This window comes from Pempheris klunzingeri, chromosome 6, assembly GCF_042242105.1.
Source record: "Pempheris klunzingeri isolate RE-2024b chromosome 6, fPemKlu1.hap1, whole genome shotgun sequence".
NCBI lineage: Eukaryota > Metazoa > Chordata > Actinopteri > Acropomatiformes > Pempheridae > Pempheris > Pempheris klunzingeri.
In genome coordinates this window covers 27,502,461-27,524,856 of record NC_092017.1, presented here as the reverse complement: position 1 = coordinate 27,524,856, position 22,396 = coordinate 27,502,461, and the positions used below count along the sequence as shown (strand labels likewise).

Here is a 22,396-nt window from a genome sequence, read left to right as displayed (position 1 = left end):
AAATTCCTTGTTTGCCTGCTCAAACTTGGTCAATAAAGTTGATTTGATAAGATGCACTTTCTCTGGCCGCAGGGTTTTAGCCTCTTTGAGTTACATGTTTAAATGTTACTCAGCTCATCAATGATGTTTCAAGCAGTAAGTAGTTGTTTTCATCAGATACACTACTTGTGCAGCAGCAAACAGCAGACAGACACAACTGGTGAAGAAAGTGAGAGATCTAGGTACTAAAAAGCCAGATGTTTTTCTCAGGAATTGGAGGAGACCAAACCAGAGTTGATGATTATGGTAATCTTTGTCTGCTGGATGTTGAAGTGGGATGATTGCTAACTCTTGACCCAGAAAAATAAATGAATCCAGCTTTAAAATAATGTCAGATGACTAAAAAAAAACATCTGCTGGCCATGGAGGATGCTGGGAAGGAGAATGGAAGCAGAGGGAAAGGAAGAGGACCTCACAGACACTTCTCCTTACACGCTCTTCCATTAGTTTATTCCTAAACTTGGCATAAACAATTCAACACCTCGGTTAGCAAACAGCGGCCTAATTCACATCATCTGGAGTCATGAAACCCCGGAGGCTAAAATTCACAAAGCCTTCCAAGGCCGAGAGCTGCTCCAAACTGACCAATTTAGGAGTGAAATTCACCAAAATAAAAGGCTGGATGAAGTGCGTCGTGCATACTGATCAGCCCACTCTGTGGCCAGCTGTTCCCAGAGCTGCCCGGAGGTAAAGAAAATCGACTCATTAGTAATTCAAATCGTCCTGAGTCAGCAGGAGAAAACAGTAGGTCTGATTTAAAACCAGAATTATTACTGCTGAAAAACAACAGATCCCCAGTGAAACGAGTAGGAAGAGAGGAGAGAAGGTGTCATGAGGCAAAAAAACACACCAGCAGACGTGGAGAGAAGGGTGCAAACCGATATCGTGACCTCGTGTTCGAAATACATTATGTCTCCAAACACCACTGACCAGCATGTGACCTCATCAACCTCATCTTCACAGCCCACATTAAGGCTTTACATGTGTTGCCTGTCCCTCCCTTTCTCAGTATACATGTCTAGATCAAGTGAGAGTCTTGTGTCTGCAACCTCAACCTCTTTACCAGGAGTTTGTGCAGAGCTAACGACGCTGTTGCTCCTGAAAAGGAAAACAGAAGTCAGACATTACATCCACTCTAACCAACTTCTGTGACCCTGATTCAGTCTTTTTTAGCCTGAATCTAATGTCATTTTAAATTGCAGCCATACAAACACACTAATTTTGCTGGTTATTTAAGTGTTGGCAAAGCAAAATGAAACCAAAATACGATGAACACCTGACTAAGAAGTGGAACTGATCTGGTGAGGAGCACAAAGTGTTGACTCCTTGAGGACTCTGGAAAGGATGCAAAGAAAGAAGAGTGACTATGTACAGTCCTGATACTGCAGGTTGCAGTGCTTGCAGGTAGAGTCTTACGTAAACTACTGCACGTTTCTAGTTGAACTTGGTCCATCCTGTCATTCTGTGAGTCCTTCCTTACTCTGGAGCAGAGAGACAACAGTACACTGCTCCTCAGACTGCCTCTGGCCGCTCCAGCTGATGTAAGAGAAAGAGAAGGAGAGCTGAGCAAAATGAAAGAGCGAGTAAGAAAGAGAGACAGGTGGCGGCAGACAGAGACACAGACAGCAGGGAGCACTTTGGTATTCACGGCTGGTTTCAGCTCACCCATCCATCCCTGCCTCATATTCTGCACATCACATTTGCCCTTCAGTGCAGCAACTGTCTGACACACAGCTGGTGGAAACTACACGCCGGACAGACGATTACACACGCACACGCCAATACACGTGTGCATACACGCTCACACGCCATCCCGCCGAGCTGAAGCAAAAACAAGCTTTTTTTAATTGCTTCATGGGAGACTCGGTTGTCTCATTTTCATTTCATCACGTAGCTGTGTACATCGTTATAATTTCGGGTCATGAGTTCATTGCATTGCTTGTGGCTTGCGTGGTGAAAATAAATCATTTATCCTTAAACTGCTCGTGAAGTAATGCTGCTCACTTCCATATCTTTATGATTGACTTGATTCATATGGTCTAAAGCCTGCTTGGTCATTACTGGTGAGGCAAAATGAGCAGTGCTCCGTTTAATGAGGGTGCATTTCTAGATATGGTTGGAAATTTGGGTATCGAACAGAAAACCATGAGTCCACTTGACTTAACACAAGAGGTCGGTAACACAAGGTCATATGGATCCAGCTGTAAACAGTGTTGGGCAGTTGAACAACTGGATGTAGCTTGTGGGAGGAACAGAGAGAACCCTGTCAGATTAATCAAATCTGATCATTTGTAGGCCAAAAGAAATCTTTTGTAGATTAATAATGGATGAAGAGGCTGTCGCAAATATTTTAATGACTAAAGCACAGTAAACACTGTATATTGTTGTTTAAATCACAAACCCTTTTTATCTTTAATCTGGAGGTCTTTTCACTTGCAAATGACCAAAACCACAGGTACAACTTGCTTTTAGAGAGAACACTTGCTCAGTATTTCTAAAAGAAATTAACTTAGATGTGTTAATTTGTGAGTTCTGTAAAAGGATCAGACTAAATTATCTTTTAGTGACCGTACAGCAGTGCTAGTGTTTGTTTTGAGCCCTGTCACACCTACAGGACGCTGGCAAAGTAAAAGTTTCATGGACTTCTACTACTATGAAACGTTGCATGCATATGAATATGTATTCATGATGTGTCCAAGCTTTAAAAGGTTAAAGGGAATGTGTTAATAAAACTCCTCAATTTATGCAGAATGAAAATAAAAGAGTGAGTTAAGAGACAACGTGGAAAAGGAGATGAAGGGAGGAAAGGATGGAGGGAGAAAGGGCAGCACAAGGCAGGAAGCACAGCTTCTGTGACCTTATGATCCTTAAAATTACATATGAAGGGATAAACATGGGAGCCAGGGGCTGTTTGATGTTAATTCAAGCTTTACATGAGCACATTACAGCAGAATTTGGACATTAACCAGGGGAGAGCTTCTTCCCAGAATACATCATAAAACAACTCAACCAGAGAGCAGCGTGTTGGATGATGGGTATTATAAGATAATCTTCTAATAGAGAGCGAGCTGAGGGAAAAGGCTGTGCTGTGTGGGGAGGAGGAACATTTTAACCTTTTAAATGTGGCACTTCTGCACCCTGGGGAAGACCTTAACCATCCAGGCCTGGATGAAGTGATGGACTCAAAGGTTTAGAGAAGAAAGTACAACATTATTACATTTTCAAATGTTGTGGGCTGAAGAGAAATAGGATTTTTAGCATCATCTTGGTGTTTGTGTAAAATCTGCGCCATATGTTTTGTAACCTCCATGTTTTAGACAAAGTTATAGTTCTAATAAATGGAGCTAAATCTAGATTATAGTGGGACTGTACTTGAGCTAATTTCTGCAAACCAAGATGCCCATGAGGACGATGCTAACACGCTGTAGCAGACGTACGGTAATGATGCGTTAGCACACTAACATCTGCTGTTGCTCAGCCTGATGGGTTTAGTTTTGCAGATATTTGGTGATGAACAGAAGTGCTGGACATGGTCAACATGACCTGATGATGGAGCAACATTAAAAGATAAGGGGAAAGCAGATATGTGATTAAGGACCAAAGTGGTGGGCCGACAAACTGGCCAAATGACTGCTTGGTTAGCCGGCCTGCTGGACCCTCAGTGGGCCAAATGAAGCTGAATGGTGCAGATTAACAGAACCAGGTCAGTTTGGGGACAGTGACGTTCACCGTGGAGGGTCTGTCTTTGCAGGCTTCCTTTCTGGATACGATTACAAAGGGGAGTCTGAGTGTTTGTGGCAAACAGAGCCGGAGTTTGTGCTGAAAGATGATTTAAACTAAAACACACAACCAGCACTGACGGGAACGTTTGAGTTTGTGACACCAAACTGGGAAAAGTGGCTCTTTGTGAATCTGGCTTTGTGAAACGGGACAAACACAAACTGTTGTCTATTAAAGGTGATTAAGGAGTTTTCTTTATTCAAACTAAGGGGCCTAGAACAAAACAACACATTAATGCTGCGTTTCCACCAGCACTACTCGACTCGACTGGTACCAGGCACTATTTTAGTACCTCTTCGGACGGGGTTCCAAGCGAGCTGAGTCGAGCTGACAATGCGACGTCACCAGACTGCAGGCCACTGATTGGCCAGGGAGCCACAAGAATCAAACCCGCTGTTTTTAAAACCCTGGAAACAGTTTTTATTATTTCTATGAAGGAGGCAGACGGATACACACAAACCAAACGCTCCGGAGTTTCGGGCCGCCTTGCTATGACGACCCCGCCCACTTTGAAATGGAAACATAACTAAACCGAGTCGAGCGGAGTCGAGTCGAGTCGAGCGGAGTCGAGCCGAGTAGTGCTAGTGGAAACGCGGCAATAGTGTGTTTGGTGAAACCAGTAGTGTGATGAAAATCCCAACTACAAATGGTGACATCAGGTCATTTTTTTTAATATCCGTGTTTCCAAGATTTCATGACCCCCCCTTAAATGGACAACAACAGTCCTGACACTGTGTGTGTGTGTGTGTGTGTGTGTGTGTGTGTGTGTTATGACCCTCACCTCCCAACTTCCTGTTAGGACTGACTGGGTCACATGTCGCGCTGTATCCAGCTAACAAAGTGATTTCAAAGACCATTAACTTCATCTCACCTCACAGCGTACAGTGACCCTGACCTCATGATACGGAGAAAGAAAGACAGAAAGAGCTTTACGAGCTCCCCAAATTACAAATACTTATGTATCTACATGCCACAACCTAGGAGACAGTGAATGAATCACACACACACACACACACACTTGCTGTGTATACTGTATATATAATTGATGCATGTTAATTTTAATGTTCCTGTTGCTACTTATTGTTGTTAAGGTCCAAATACGTGGATGAATTGTGCCAACGTTGTTTTCAAAGCTTTCATGCCAATAAAGCCCTTTATAATTTAATTACATTCTTTTAGGGAGAGAGAGAGAGAGAGAGAGATCTGATTTACAATCTAAAGCAGATCTCAGTAAACTGGGACAAGTCAGTAGAAACCTTCAGATGTGAGCTTTAATCTTAACACAGAGGGTTTGGATTCTAAGTTCATCCATTACAGCGTTGAAAAGCGGTTGTTTCCAGCAACTGAGACACAGAACATTTGCTTCTGGTCTGCAGGGCAGCAATGTGATTCAGGGAAAAAATAAATAATAATTTGTGGCGTAATGACCTTGAACTTGCAGTGGTCCGTCTGTGTGGCATCCCGCCATCATTTCGTTTCACGCCTATAACAGGACACGGACCGTGAATCGAAGTAGGTCATCTGTCCGCGATGGTCCACTAGTGTTCGGCTGCAACTCACTGACACACGTGACAGACAAAAGATAATGTTGCCTCAGAGTTTCTATGGAAGAGGTAAGACATTTGCTAATATAATATAAGTTGTGGGCTCCTGATATGAAGTAAGATAACAGAGAAACTCTGGAAGTTATGAGAATTAATTGTGTGTTATTAGCTCTCATGTAATTGCATGCAGAACACGCTGGACAGAGACCCACAAACACACCAAACACTAGTAAATACACACACTAAAAGCTGAGTGCTCGCTTGACCTTAATCACATTACACAACCATGATCCCCCACACATATTCACACATGTTGCCAAGTGTGTGTGTGTTGGTGTGCGCGCCCTGCTGCTGACCCCGTACAGTAGGATTATTCAGGATGTTAAGCTGGCACTTTCCTCCCAGTGGGATAGAGTCAGGAGATGACTGTGAACCCTTCATACACCCACACACTCAGTTTATACTGTATATATATATATATATATATACCCACACACACATGTAATATTTATGTATCTGACTGACATGCATTCACACTCTCGTTCTAATCTGACACAAACAAACATGCCCTCACACACACACTCTGCTCTCTGCTCTGACCTTGGCGACCAAGTATGAGTGTGTGTTATTAGTTTAGTGCAGGTCACTCACACATCAGCAGCTTCTCATTGCACTTCAGGTGTTTCTATATCAAACTCTAGCTCAGCACACATATATTTGCTTTCTTTAATCCACCAATATCTTGTTTTATCTGACCAACAGTCCAGAGTTTTGTTATTATAAAAAAAAAGACAACTGGGTGAACTTTTTCACACTTTCTGCAAAAAAAAAAAAATGTTTCTGTCAACAACTAAATGCTTAATCAAACGTTACTCGCTTGTTTAGCTTGTGCACAAACAGAAGTGTAAAAGGGTTTGTGGAGGATTTACACGATGGAGCTGTTCCTCGTGGAACAACAGTGACTGTGCAGTCTTGTAATCGCTGTGAGTCTGTCTGCTCACCGAGTCTATCTGACATGCTGCGCTGCAGCCTGAGAAGCTGAGCAGAAGAACTGGCGGGTGGATAAAGTGACGTTCATCAACATATTTAATGAGCGAGTCGATTGTTTAAACCTTCTAATCAGTTAGTAACTGTGTTGGCCAGAAGATGAGATGATTCACCAAAACAAAAACCTGCAGATTGTGTGAAAGTAAAGTTGACAGTGACCAGTTTGACTCTAATCTATGTTCGGTCATATACAGGTGACAAACAACCAAACACAGTGTGTTAATTAGTGAGCTTTAGATGTGCTCAGGTGCATTTTCTAAAAAATGGACTACAGTGATTTGAAACAGAGGAGTCAGCTGTAACACCAGCCAGCTTTCTGATGAAGTCTCTGAGCAGTAGATTCTTACCATCAAACCCTCCTCTGCTACATCGCCAGCCAAATAATTGTCCTGAGAGAGCAGAGAGAGAGAGAGAGAGAGAGAGAGAGAGCCAGTGTGTGTGTCAGTGTGTCAGAGTGTGTGAGAGAATGTATGTGTTAGTGTGTATCATACTCCTGCCAAGCTGTGGGCACGGTTTGCGTGCCTGGGAAGGAAAACAGCTCATAACAAAAGCAGAGAGAGGGCCAGAATGTGAATGGGTGTGTTTGGGAGTTTTACAATCCTCCCTTTTTTTTTTTCCCCAACTGATTGCAGCATGCTGGCTGACAGATTGGCTGGACTGGACACACACACACACACACACACACACACAGAGTCACATGGAGGGAGCACTCAGGTGGAGCAGGGCTGGTCATACATTCAGACTCCATTTGGAGAACATGGCTCGGAGGGCAGCTCTCCTGAGAGGTCAGTGGGCATCTGCACACACGCACACACACACACACCTCATCACAAACCTCTGTTAAGGGGTTAACATACCGCCAACAGGCACTGTGGTAACCCTTGACCCCCACTAATGCTGTCTGCAGGGGTGGCAGGGGAGGTAATGGGTGAGAAAAATGCTCACACATGAACCTGACCTCCCTGTTTTGGCCTACCTCTCTCCGCCCCGCTCCCCCTCTCCGTCTGCATTCATCAAACAAAGGGAGGCTCAGTCAGACAGCCACTGAAACAGCAACATGACCTAAACACACACACACACACACACACACACACACACACACACACACCCCTTCAGCCATTAAACGACTGAACATCTCAATGTCATTGCTGACAAGAGCTGCCAGGTTGCGAAAATACAATAATTATATAGAGACTCTCAGATTATTGTATTTCAGGGTTACAAGACGTCAACACAGGCTGCAGAACAAACCTCACGCCGCACTGACGCGCTGATATTAGCTGCGTATCAGCTGTGCTGTCCCGCTACCTTTAGGAATAAGCGGTATGGATAACGAATGAATGAAACCACCACCGTCTTTCCAAACCTTGAGCCAACGTGCTTTTGCTGTCTAGAGCCAACCGCAAATAGGAGCCTGGTTTTGAGTCCAGCGTCTAACTGCTGCACTTAATATACCCGTCATCCACTCCTCCTCACAGGGACTCCAGCGTGATACATGAATGTCATTCACTGAAAAACTGCTGCCTTTGCACGTAATGCAGGCAGTGATTACTTTTACTACCACAAAGAACCTGGGAAAAGAATTAATTAGCTTATAAATGGAATTTCTAGGAGGTTCTTCATTTGTGAGCCTTCTACATATCCAGGGATGCCTCTGCGTGCTTCACAAGTGTTTGCTGGATCATCCATCAGTGTCTGAAACTCCCTTTTCCACTGAGACGATCTCTGGATGGATCTTTTAAACCTTTCCAAAACAGACAATCCATCAATCACTCCCACTTTACGCCGCGATTGTACCCACGTGACAGCAGGTGCTCTCTGAAGCTGCCGATTTTCATTCTTCACCAAACGACTAATGCCACTTTTAGTGTCTGCAAACCAGAGCAACGCCATGACAGCCTTTGGAGGAGGGACTGTGCACAAGAATGTGCTTGCACAGTTCATCTGTGCCCCCTGAATAACAGCAGGCTTTTCATTCCGCTTTCAAGCGACTCCTTTCTGAATGAATCATCACTCACCTACACTTAACTGTTGTTGTTTTATATTCAGTCATATTTAATTACTTCAGTTTGCTGAGTCCAAAGTTAAAGGACGGTTCCAGTGAATCTCTCCCAATCAGAGTTGGTTAGAGATTTTCAGGGAGCTCAAATGTGTCTTGGCTGAATTCCCACCTGCCTTTTTAAGCAGATAATTCCTGTCTGGACAAGACCCAGATGCTCAGACTCATGATATGACTACATGTAAATAAGACACAGACACAGAGATCCTGAGAGAATTAACGAAGATAGAGAAAAGTATGTTACATCAGTACAGTTTCCCACATCGTTCCCCTGATTACAAAGCAACCAGAGAGTTCTGAGGCTTTATTCAGACACCCCACAGAGAGAGCGAGAGGGAGGGTTGTGTAAGAGATGTTACAAAAGACGCACTTCAAAGACGGCACAGAATAGCTCCCTCTGGTCCTTTTGTTACTGTGATGTAAGCTTTTCTGCCAATACTCACACACACACACACACACACACACACACACACACACACACAGACACACACTTATAGGAAACACACAAGCTTTTACATGTATGCACACAGTGTTTATTTGCAAAGCGTGTGCATTTTTATACGTTCAATAACAAAATAATACCGGGAATCATAAAATCAGATACATTTTAACGGACAATCCCAAAACATGATGATGACGCACTCAAATGAACAAAAGAGGATGTGCAAGCAAAACCAGGACACCCTGAGGAGCAAGCCCTCTGAAATGTCAGCTGTGTTTGGAAATTTTAAAAATCAACCTGAGCACGCTGAATATCCTCGTGCGTGCTTCCCATCAGGCTGCACTTGAACATTAGCATTTTAAAAATATTCAGAATCAGGAAAAATCACAAATCTCCTGTGGCAGCCCAGCCGCAAACCTCGGCGTATCAATCTCCCCACCCTGCATGATATATATATATATATTTCATGAATTATATATTGTCCTCCAGACATCATCCTGTCTTATTGTTTGTCACCCACAAACAGTGAAAATCAAAGTCTGATTTGTGTTTGTCTGCCGTAATCAGCAGCATACCTGAAAGCTGAAGCAAATTCAAAGCTTCCTTAAGATATAGTACAACTAAAGCACCTTGGTAGCCAGATTATTACGATGCATGCCACATAACCACAACATCACTGGCGACCTTCGCTGTCTGTAACTATCTTTCCACCCGTTTCCTGTCTGCCTCGTCACTGTCAAAAACCGTATCACAAAACCAGTCAAAAAGATTTGCTCTCACTGATCTTGAAAGTAAAGTGTAGTATCCGTATAAGAGCAAAGGGATATAGTGCTTTTGAATTTAACCACTTTTCTGATCATTAAGTTGCATGAATGGAAATAAAAGTGAGGAACTAATCTTGTACCTTGTGGGATGCCACAGTCGATACAAATTATGCTAGATGAGAAATTAAGCAATTTTACTGAAAATATTGTGGCTCTAACATAAAAAATAACCAGTCCACCTATAGCTGGACAAAGCTGATTTGGTCCAGGTTGTGTCCTTGCCTGGTCATGTCACAATAAATCAGACTCTAATCTGCTTATTAGACCAACATCTTCACAACAACATGCCTGAATAAACCACTGCACCATAAGGAAGCATAAACCCCGAGCAGCCACTATAATCACTGCTACGACCAATATGTCGACCCGGGCCTTAACAGACCAGTACCACCTTATACACACACACACACACACACACACACACACACACATTGACCTACTGACATTTATACACACACAGTGACCCAGAAACAATGACCTCAGCAGACCAGCTCAGTCCTTGTAATCAGCCACACACCTGCTATCTGACCTTTCTTTCGTCCTCACACACTGATTTGATCTCTCCACAGCATTTTCTTTCTGCAGGCACACTCAAAAGGCTCACGGTCGTCTCCACATGTGTGTGCCCTGATCTATGAACGTGGCCGTAGTGAACATTTTAGGACATTTCTTAGGAGCTCAGAATCAGTTCGCAGACACAACAAACAAAATGGAATTAAGTGGTCAAGTCTAAAGGGTTGTACAGCTGGAGATTAGACAAGGTGGCCTTGGACTTAACAGTATTTGTCAAAACAACATCAGATAAAAACAGCTGCAGTTGAATTATATCAGCAGAAAAAGTGAACTAGTATCACACCAAACCGCCTCATATGCTATCAGCTGAACCAGCTGACTGTGGGAATGCTTCACCAGAGCAACACGGTGCGATAAGCACTTGTGGTCAGTGGTCAAGAATCATTACCACAAACTTTATGCTGATTATGCTGACACATATCTTGTGTTTTCCCAACGATTATATTCATGCTGCACGTGCAATGACTAATTAAACAACCAAAAAAAGGCTTTCAAAATTCTTCCCATTTCCCAAGATCCATGAGAGGCTTAAGTTTGCTGTTGGAAGTGTCAGAAGAAATTCTTAACACTATAATAGTTGAGGTTGAGAGCATCTTTAATTCGCAAACCCCAAACATGCTGTTTATTGGACAACATGACGTGATGCTTTCTTACTTCAGGTTGCTTATTCTCCAGACTTAATGTTAGGGCGTATGTCAAAGTTTTGGCAGCGTTGGACCCCTTCCATCCTAAATGACATGCCTCTCTTTTAATCACAGCAGCAATGGGCAGAGCTGCAAACTAAGAGATCAACACAGTTGTTCTTGTGATGCATTTGCAACTGCATAAGGCCCAATGTCCAGTAGTAGTGGTGAAGTGCTCGGTTCACTTCACAGCATGGTGTTTTTATTATTTTAACAGCCTAAACCAGAAAGGCAGACATGGTGTTTTGTTTGATATATATTTTGTCATGGGTCACGTAACATCAGGGGGCTGCTTTTTGGTTTTTAACTTTGCTTTTTAGTCTAAGAAAGGTTGTTTTGTCTTCTTATGCTTTCGGGGAAATTATATGAATTCTGAGAATTTATACACAGCACTGTGCATATTCACTAAACCTGACCTTGCATGCTCACATTCATACCCTCACTCTCAGCTGTAATGGTCCAGAAAAGCAGGAATGCAAAAAGAAAAACATCATGAAACCGCTGTGTTTTGTTACCATAAACTCTGCACATCCAGACTGCAAACTGAACTCACGGAGAGCAAAGTTAAAGCTGTTATTTCATGCTTCATGCCCAATTTATCACAGCAGCTCAGGCAAAAAGTTTGTGTTTTCCACATATTTCATAAACCAAACGTGTGTTTTCCACTGCTGTTTGTGGTGCAGCGGGGAAGGGAAAGGGAATGTCATGTTTCCAGTGTGAGAAACGTACGGTGATACACTCGAGGAACAAACTACAGTCACTTTGTCGCTGAGCAGAAACATTTCAAGATGAAGAACATCTGCGCGTGTTGAAAGATGGAGCAGATGAGCTTTGGTGTGATTTTGCAGTGTCACTTAACACAAGCCAAGCGAAATCACATTGGACAGGTTACACACCCAACACCCACAAGGAGACATTAGGGCTGCTACGACAGAGAGAGAGTGAGAGTGAGAGAGAGAGTGTGTGCATGGTGTGCAAAGATATAAAAGTGAGAAAGTTTGTGTGCATGTGCATATTTATTATCCTACCTGGTGCAGCCTGCATCTCCATGAGACCTCCTGTTGAGATTAAAGCCTCCAAGATCCTGACATGATGCTCAGGGTTCACGTCCGTGCTGTTGAGAAAAAAAACAATATGAACAATATGTATCCACTCAGGCTTTGGAAAGAAACTCTTGTTCGTAGGATCACCTCCTTTTTGCTTTTTGTTTTTCTTGGTGTCAAGAAGCCAAAACAACAGAATATGCATGACTGTCTAAATACTTGCAGACTGCAGTGTAAACTACAGAGCCATCTAGGATTAATCAATATTTCCACACACACACACACACACACACAATAAGATAACGTGGGATTTGGCTGAAATAGCATGGCATGCTATGATGCGCTGCCCTGCTCTTTATCCGCCCGCTGTGCACGTCAGAGGTGAATTGCTTGACCAGACTGTGCAAACAATCACTGTTTCTGACTCACTGACTGCCTCCCCAAATCCACTACATCTCCACCGCACACAACGCCACAAGGAGAAATTCCTCAGTAATTTCTGGAAAAACAGACACAGGCGAGCTTGTGCAGGGAACGGAGGAACAAAACAATACCATCAGCCTCGTTAATGCCATTCGCTCAGTGGTCAAACATCCAGCTCTTAAACTGCAGGATGTTGATATTACAGCTGAGCCAAATATCATGCTTGGCTTTCCTGTTAGCGAGGGCAGAGCCTTTACTACCAAAATACCACATCTTTCTGCTGGATTAAGGCAGTCTCGCTAAACTGATTTGAGTTTTTCTGTCATGGAAATGAGCAGCAGTTGATTTGTGGATGGCTGGCTGATTTCACAAATGTACAATGAAAGGGGAATACCCCGGGACTTTTGCAAGAGAGGTGATTGTGGTCGGAATAATCAACGTTTTTTAAGCAACAAACGGAAAGAGGAAAGAAATGGGTGAAATGATGAAGAGACTTGATGACATTTCACTGCTGGATGGGAAGTACCTCTCTGCTCATCATTTGTAACATTCAAGTTTAGATTAAAACTCAAAGTGTACATAGTTCTTAAAGGACGGTGAAGCATGGGCAGCATGAAAGGCACAAATGATCATTTACTACACAATCAGAGTTAAGTTCAAATAAGGTTTCCTGTTAAAATGATATCTTAGTAAAGCAATGTTATATTATATCGTTTATTTGTAATCCTTCCACGGTCAGCGGTTCACAGACAAGGTCTTCTCCATTTTTCCACAGTCTGACACTGTGATTAACACCCAGAGGCCACGCACACTTGAATTTGAATAGATAAAAGACGCAAATGAAAAAAAACCATTAAGTAAGCAATGACATGCACAACATAAAGTCCTGCTAAAAGAAAGGAGGTAACGAAGGCCCTGAGGTGAAGTGGTGCAGCCTCCAGGACTGCATTGTGTCCTTCCTGTTAATATTTGTAAATGAGTTATGTCTTTTATATCATGACCATAAAGAAAATCAATTAATAAGGTTGTGTTTATATCCTCCTCAACGTTAAATGGCTTTTGAAATCAAAGTAACTCAGCTTCAGTACTGTTGCTACGGTCATCTGCTGCTGGACTATGTTTCAGCTGCACCGGCAGCCAATCAGAGACGTGTATCTTCTGTGGCTGCAGACTGAAGGGTGAAACCCGTGTACCTGAGAGGACAGTGCTTGAAGACGGCTTCCGCAAAGGCCTGTCCCAGCAGCTGGGGGCTGGCCTGGTTGTGCTGGCTGGCCCATGCCAAGTGCCTGCTGAGGTGGACCAGGAGCTGGTGGTTGGCCTGGGGGATGCTGGGAGACTCCAGGATCCTCTTCAGCCTCTCCCCGCACTCCTCCACAACCTGACTCTCTGCAAGACGACAGCAACAGAAGGGTTTCTTTTAGACAGTTAAACCAGGTGTGTGCCCATTCTTTTCCATTTCCTCTGCAGCATCAAAGTTGGCACAATACTTTTATTTATGATAAGCACCTGCTTTGGAGTCAGTTTTCTCCTGGTTCCAACATTACATTACGCTCAGGTCAATTATTTCTCAAAAGCAAAGACAACTTAGTTTTATCATCATATCAGTTTTATCATCATCAAGACAAAAGTGTCGACGTCTGTGTTTCCTGTTGAACATCTGAGCACACTCCCTGGGTGTCGAATGCATAAACATCTATTACACTAAAAACAAATTTACCATTTCATTCAAACATATGGAACACAGAGCACACATCCCTGCTGCGGTGCCCAGTGAGCAACACCTCCATCAATATCCATCCGAGCATGTAGCCAACTGTTTGCTCACTTTGAGGAGATGTACGGCCTTGGCAGGACGTCAGCGATTTGAATTTAGATCCAGTCTAAGCAGCCTGCTGCTAACCAGCTAGCCCGACAGGCGCTACGGAGAAAATCACAGGCATACGGATGCTTGTAAAAATGACACAGCAGGAGGCGGCGCAGGGGATAATACAGCTCCTTTTCTTGCATTAGCCGGGTTCAGACAATGAGCCGTGTTTGAAGAGGACCAGACGTATTGACGAGCGCTCTCACCACAGGCCCTTTACCACCGCAAACAAGCTGCAAACAAGAAAACATCTGTGCCTGAGCTTGGTGTGCGCCGGGTTTATGACGTGGGGGAAACTCTGTGGGAGAGTACAGATCTGCCGCCAAACATCAGACCTGTTCAATGCATCTTTTCTCCGTTTGAATCCGCCGTCTGCTCACGGATTCCATTTGTAACTGAGCTCTTCTTTTAGATCCAGTATTATTAGATAAATGTGAATTTATGATCAAGTCTGAGCTTGTGAGATTGACTGATTGGGACTGAAGAGAGAAATTTGAGTCCAAAAACCGATTGATACTCGATCTTTATCATTTCCTCTATTAGTGTTGAGTCGTGTTTGATGTATTTCCATGGAATTATATTGTTAGGATTTTAGGATGTTATGGTAATGTTGACATTTAAAAAACAACTAATTGAAAATCAATACAGTGACTTAGTGTTCAATTAAAGGAAAACGTGCTTATTCACTTTCTTGCTGAAAAGGAGGCAGGCCATGTTGTCACTCCACCAGTGGAGACTTCCTGCTGCATTGATCACAGCTCATCACATTATATCAATTCAGCAAGGTTATATGTCATTTTACCAAAAGATTATCATTTTACACACCTTCGTAAAAAGGAAGAAAGCCAAAACATTAAACCCACAAACAAGAGACACCTGCTTTAAAAGATCTTTATCGATTATGAATGTGAGTGAAGGAGAATGTTATCCGGTTCTTTCCATCGAGTGACAATTCGTAGAAGTCAGCTTTGTGTTACCTGGAGCTTTTCATGCAGACTCATCGTGTAAGAATCAGTCTGATCGTTATAAACATCTGCATGAATAGGAGAAGCATTGGAAAAGCAGATAATAAGCACTTAACACTGAATAATACTGCAAAAGCAGGTTTAAACACGAGAATGACTGAAGGAAATCCACAAACATACAACTAAAACGTGTGAAACAAAATTTGAGCTTCTTTAAAGAGGACGGGAAATAAAATCGCAATGAAAAAAGGCACAAAACTGCGTTTCTGTCGATTTCTAACCTGCCTTTTAAACCTGTACTGTATTACTTACACTTCCCAAAGACTGTAGAGTATGGCTGGTATTGGGCAAAGGCTATACAGTGAAAGGTTAAAACTCAAAAAATGGTAATAATAACGTGGTCATGCCACCTCGACACACAGGAGCAGCCTCTGTGGAAAAAGGTCAACTAGACATATTCTGTATATATATGAGGCAATTTCTCTGATGCAGTGCTCTACATGTGTACACGCTGTATGTATCCAGGTGTTAGAATGCTGATATGTATTGATTAGCCATGTGAGGTATCGGTGTGTTTGGCCCTCTGTGCAGGAATTAAAGTGTTCAAATCAATCCCAATAAGACGGAGTGCCAGCAGAGCCCGACCGAACAACTGACTCTGTATTTGACAGCTGACTGATTGGATTGATGGCAAAAAAAAAAAAAAAAGGACGGAAAAGGGGATTAGCTGTAAAAGGGCTCCGAATTCTCCAGGTTCTGTTCCGGGAGTAAAATTACATTCATATTCGTAATAGCACAAACGTCTAAAAATGCCTAAAAGTTCACATTATGTAACATTATAATGTCCATTTTAGTCCATTTGTCTAGACAGGAAGGGTCATTTTTTGTTTTTAGAGACTGATTACAAACACCATTTCCCATAAGCCCCGGGTCTTCAATCAATTACATGTCTGACAAGGAGGACTTTTTTTCGACAGCAGAGATTTAAGGTGAAAATCTGGAAAAAAGAAGATATTTTCCCATGTGCACGTGTAAAGTGTCCGTTTATGAGCTGCAAGCTTATATTGCTGTATCTACCTATGAGTCACCATGTTGGGGGCTGCTGTCCACAGGTCAAAGGTCACACAGACAGAGCGGAGAGGTCAATAGGGTCCAGAGGGTGGAGTCAAGTGGCTTTTGTCTAATAAAGATCAGTGTGTACTTTACTATGTGTGTGTGTGTGTGCAGTAATGGGCAGGATTTCTGATGGATGTATTTAAAATCTGGATTTGAAATACAGAATAATATCTTGTAATCTGTACTTGATGGACATGGAAGTGGTTTTGTTTTTCCTATCAAAAAAGTTCTGTATTTTTCCATCCATCCATCATCTTAGCGGGGGTCGGGTTGCGGTGGCAACAGGTCAAGCAGGACACTCCAGACGTCCTCCTCCTCCTGAGCAGCGCTTCCCAGCTCCTCCTGGGTGATCCCGAGGCGTTCCCAGGTCACATGAGATATATAATCCCTCCAGTGGGTTCTGGGTCTGCCCCGGGGTCTCGTCCCAGTTAGACGTGCCCAGAGGACCTCCAGCGTCCCGGAGGCATCCTGACCAGATGCCCAAACCATCTCAACTGGCTCCTTTTAAATACCTCATTGTGTATTTTCTGTGTGATAAGGTCACATATATGCAGACCAGTAATTCTCCTACATTTGTTCAGCAGGGATGAGGGTGGAGGTGGTGAAAATGGAAAACTAAATGAACAACACAGTGCACCATCCTAAAAGCTGAAGATAAGCTTTTAAATAAAACTGATAGAGCAAGGACAGCAAAGACAGAGGGAGGAGGGTAAGAGGAGGGTTGTGGATATTTCGCAATTCCAAAGGGGAACGAGACAAAACTCTCACGCAGTATTGTCACACTGCTATTAATGCTCAGAGCGTGGCACACAAGACAAGAGCTAGTTTGTAGTGTGAACACAGATGAGATTGTTCACTCCCCTTATGCCTTAAAACCTTCCCTCTGGTCAAGGTTGCTTCTCCAAGCAAACATCCTTATCTACCCTCCAACATACTGTCAGCCTTGGCCTTGCTCAACATTTAACAATTAGCAAATCTTCTGCAGACGTTTCCACAGACCAAGAACTTTATGGTCATACATTTCCCATGCAACCCCTCTGTTACGTCTTTGGTAAAAGTTACATGGTATAAGACACAGAATGACCAAAGATAACGTAACGTGCAGTTACTACTCAAACCTGTGCACTAAATGTACTCTAACGTGATTATTCTCTTCTTATACACTGTAAGATTAATCCTTGAGCATCATTATAATTTTATTTCTATCATTCTCTTTAATATTTACTCAACAAAATGTTGGTGTGGTGTGATAATTCTCTTCTATTCTATTCAATATTCTGGTCTTCACATGATGATCATCTTAAAAAATGCTCAGCTTCTCTGTCAGAAATGCAAAAGGAGAGGAGCAGCTGATGTTTCTGTTTCCAGTGCAGCCAAACAAACCTTGGGCTGAGAGGATTCACCATCGTTTCTCATGTTAGAAAGACTAAAGCATCCAGCCAGCAGCAGACATTATGTGCACGCACCTGCTTTTGTCCACATAATGTCCAGTACATCATTAGGAACGATGATGTACTGGAGGAACGATGCAAAATAGCTTTTTTAAGAGGTGACTAAAGAAAACGACGGCCATCAATAGTCAAAAATGGTTTCAATTATCTTATGTTTTGTGTCGAGGAGGATGGGAGGCTTGAGGAAGTTCATGGACACTTGAGTTGTGTGTGTGCCGTGTGTTTTGGGTGGGCAGGTGGGAGGTGATGGATGGCTGACAATCTGCTGCAGCCTGATGGGGGTCATGGAAGTGACCTCTCTCTGTCTGACCACTACTGACCATAGACGGACGACCAACACACACACACACACACACACACACACATTATGGATTGTGGTTGACCCCGCTGGTCAATAGAGGTCAAGGCTGGAGAGGGAACTTGGCCTGTCCATCTGGCCCAACAGCATTCTGGGACACAGGGCAACTGGAGACTGGGGGGGTGGGTCAAGAAGAGGAGGGGGAGGGTTAACTTTAACTGCACCACGGTGCTATTTGGGGGAGATGATCCTCGTTCTAATGAATTTTATCAAGACATGGAAAATGTTTTTGTTTGCTTCACCTTTAAATGTTTTTAGGGAACAACTTCTTATAGACCAGATTTATTCTACATTCACTTTATAAGACATTTCAGAGACTGACCTAAATAATTCTTTTGGATGTATGAACAAGCACCACTTCTTACTACTTTAACTCTGTTCGGCTCTGCGGGACCCGTTTTCATTTTTTTATCAAGAGAATAATGATATGATTAATTCTTCTTGAGTACGAGTTTGAAAAAATGATTAATCGTATCATTTTTCTTTTGATAAAGAACATAAAAACGGATTAAACCGGGTTAAAAGGGAACTGTGGCTATGAGCACACTTTCAGGTGTTAATGTCTTCTCTTGTTTTGAGGTCATTATCACATTTAGCTCCAGTTCATATGGGCCATAAATGCATTTATTGTAAGCTGCTTTGGAGAAAAGCGTCTGTGAAATGAGTTCAATTTAATTGCACAACACAAATTTATATACATAGATACTAAACAGATACGATGATTAAAGGAATGAGGTCAGTTATTGCAGGAGAAAGCTTGAGGAAACAGAAATAGCCAACCAGGACCCTTTTCTTAGAAAATCCTTAAATTGTCAAAAGCTTTAAAAAGACAAAGATCACGACTTTAATAACTTAAGTTCCCTCCAATCACTCCAACTGTGAAACACTGTGATGGAGTTGTCAGGGTTGGACAGTGTGCACAGCCAAAACGACGCCAAATTTGAGGGATGGATGCACTTTGCGGCTGTGATACAGATAAATATGAGAACACACCATGCCCTCAAAAAACACAGGTGATAGTCGGCCTGCTTGATTTATCTCACATCAAACAGGAAATGTGCACACAAAATGCAAATTTGAGTGCTAAACAATCTACAGAACAAAATCTAGCAGACATATTTGTGAAGATAAAACAAGATAAAGAAGAACTGAGAGTCTTAACCAGTTTTTTAGCCACATTATTGATGTGGTTTTAGGGGCTGCAGTGCTGGACCTTTGGTCTGTCTGGCATCGGTGGGTCTAGTATCCCGCTGACATTATATCTCAGAAACTTTAGATGGATTGCCGTGAACTTTCGTACAGTTCCTCCCGGGGGTTAACTCTATCATGACTTTTGTGATCTTTCGACTTTTACTCTGGCGCCACTAATATTCTGTGACCAAATCCCATCAGCCTCAGCTGTACTTGAATCATCACAGAACCTCTAGTGTGGACTGAACTCTTGGACTGGATTTGTTAGAGTTAGGGTTAAAGCAAGTACACACACACACACACACTGTTCAGGTGTCGATATACTTTTGGCCAAATCCAAATTGGCAAATTACATTTGGGAAGTAAAAATATGGAATAAGATAGAAAACATCTGCTTAGCAGTTAGATAAGCAGGTAAAGTTAAAATGTTTTGTTGATCGGATCCTTGTAGCCCCGGTGCATCAGCTCCTCTCCTCTGAAGGTCCAGATGGACAGTGGTCAGTTAGACTCAGCCAGCTGGCCTTTATCCTCACAGACGATGACCTCGGTGAGACCACTAAGGTTAACTAACTCTCGCAAAACTAATGAATGAGAACAGACAGGGAGAGGATAAAAAAATGGGCACGTGGAGAGGGAGGCAGGGGGTGAGGAAAAGGACAGAATAAAAAAGAAAAAGGGCAGAGGGACAGAAGTGTAGAAGGTCTGAGATTAAACAACTAAGATTAGTGACTCAAAGACCAAAGACAGAAGGAGAGTGAATGACTGGTTTAAGACACGTTTCCACATGTGACAGCATCACCATCCTCGCCGCTTTCTTTAAAGAAGCTGGAAATAATAAAACAGAAAAATGGCAGAGCTCTTGAAAAACAAAAGGCTGATTGTGGTGAGGATACTGCAGGAACAGCTGAGAGGAGGATTATCGGAGGATTACAGCCACCTGATGACAACAAATGTAATTATTCTGTTACTGAAAAAAACCCCAGCAGATTTGCTATTTGATCTGAAATAGAAAATGATTGGAGAAATTTAAAGGATTAAATGGAGTTTGAGTTATGCGACATAAGCTCACACTTTTAGATTGAATGGAGCATTTTCAATGTTCAAATAAGATTTTGCATTTTTATTTTTGCACATCTCTCCAAAGTCGCCGAATCCAAATAGGTATCATAAAGACTGCATGATCTAAAGGAGACCTTTAATATGTTTGGGGCAAAGTGAACAAAGTTGTGTGCAACGACTATGACAAATGTCAAACTGGTGGGTCAGCAGAGTTGAAAGGGGTATTTGAAAATCCCTTCCGACTCTGGGCGTTTTATCTTTATTTCAAATAGTGTATGGGGATTTCCAGTGATGAGCCACTGACTGAAAAAATGGACGCAGATCAAACAGATGAAAGACTCATTTCCCAGACAGCAGGAGAGCCAGAGGAAAGGTAAGAAATAAAAAGTAATGAGGGGATTTTAACTGTTACAACATCAACAAATCTCAGGGATTACACAGGACTGGGAGTAACTTTGTATCTGGGACATTTGACTGATTCCCTCCATATGGATATAATCACATAGAAAACTTGTCAAAATCCAGTATATTCAGAACAGAGTGGACACATCGGTAATTACAGAGTAAATAAAATATGCAATTACTAACTTCGCCGTCACAGAGACGGTCCAGGCACCTCTGATCCTCTGATCTGATCAGGATATCGTCTTTCTGTGCTAAAACCAGCAAAATGACGAGAGGAAACCGAGACGAGCGTGGATGAGATCAGCACAGCCGGGTTGGCTGGTTGCAGGTCAATTTACAGAAATGAACTCCCACCACAGCAACGGTGCGAGCGTTAACTGAAAATGTCGTCAAGGGGCCAAACATGTCAGTCAGTGCTGACTGGTTAGGGGCAAAATAAGCCGGTCTCAGGCAGAAAACAGCTCAAATGAACACCATAAATAATGAGGAGAAAATTAAATGGCAATTTAGTCTTATTATCAGGCGACAGGTGACAGGTTTGCTGCTGAATATGTGCAGCTATATGCACGCTGAGGAATATATCCAGTAGAGACAGAGCTAAATGGCTTCTAAAAAAGAAGCAGCAGCAGCAGGAAGGAAGGGACAGAAGGAATTCTCACCGCTTGCCCCTTGAGCAAGTGCTTTATTTCTTAGGGATCTCTCAATTTTATTGCATGACTTATCCTTACTGTACACAGGAAATGCGTCAGACCTCAAAACCTTTTCTATAATACCCTCCGATTTCACGGGAGGAATCAAACTGTGCTCTTCATGTGACCCCTTCCTAAATAAGAAGTTCAATTTCAATGGGCTTGACCTTGGACAACCTACGCAAAATACTTGATGAATACTTGATACTTTCTTTCAAAGTGGTTTATCCTGGCTTAAAATGTTTCCATGAATAAGTAACATAAAAAGGGCTGTCTCTTAACGGGCGGGGACCAAGAGGGGGAGAGCAGCACTTACATAATTGAGGGGGTTTTCAGTTGGAGATCATGTCGAGGAGCTTAGCCATAAAATATTTTGGGAGGAGGTTGCTGAGGAGCTGGTGTGAACTTCCTCTGTCCAGACACACACCTGCTAGTCTGCACAGTGCTTCATCTTCCTGCCACGTGTCTTCGTCTCTTTGACATTCTTTTATTTCCACACACCAGCACATCCACCGCCCACGCAGAGCACGGAACGCCAAATGTCAAGGTAGGGTCCATTAAAAATAGATAAGAGTGTGAGAGCCCGTAAAAGCCGGGAGAGGAGGGCCTGCTGGGTGAGGTGGGTGGCAGGTAAAAGGGTGAACAGGCAGGTCAGCTGTACAGGAATTGAGAAAAGAGAGAGAACCTTGGCACCGAGCCACATTTCAGCTCAGAGTTTGTTTTTATATAATCCCGAAGCTGTCAGGAGATTAGAGGAAATTTGATGCTGACGAGAGGGTACAGCTTTGTCGTCTTTACATCCAGATACGGCAGAAATCTGTCAGGTGTGACGAGTGTCGGC

At 42.8% G+C, this 22,396-nt stretch overlaps 1 protein-coding gene across 1 annotated transcript in view; it reads right to left on the bottom strand.

Annotated features, from left to right (window-relative positions):
* pik3r3b (phosphoinositide-3-kinase, regulatory subunit 3b (gamma)) overlaps nt 1-22,396 on the bottom strand; it is a 176,135-nt gene that overhangs the window by 74,587 nt on the left and 79,152 nt on the right. Inside the window, exons 5-6 of the mRNA XM_070831692.1 lie at nt 13,651-13,843; nt 12,020-12,105 (exon numbers count right to left, since the gene is read on the bottom strand). Coding sequence (XP_070687793.1) covers nt 12,020-12,105; nt 13,651-13,843 — 279 coding nt within the window. The remainder of the gene's footprint in view (nt 1-12,019; nt 12,106-13,650; nt 13,844-22,396) is intronic.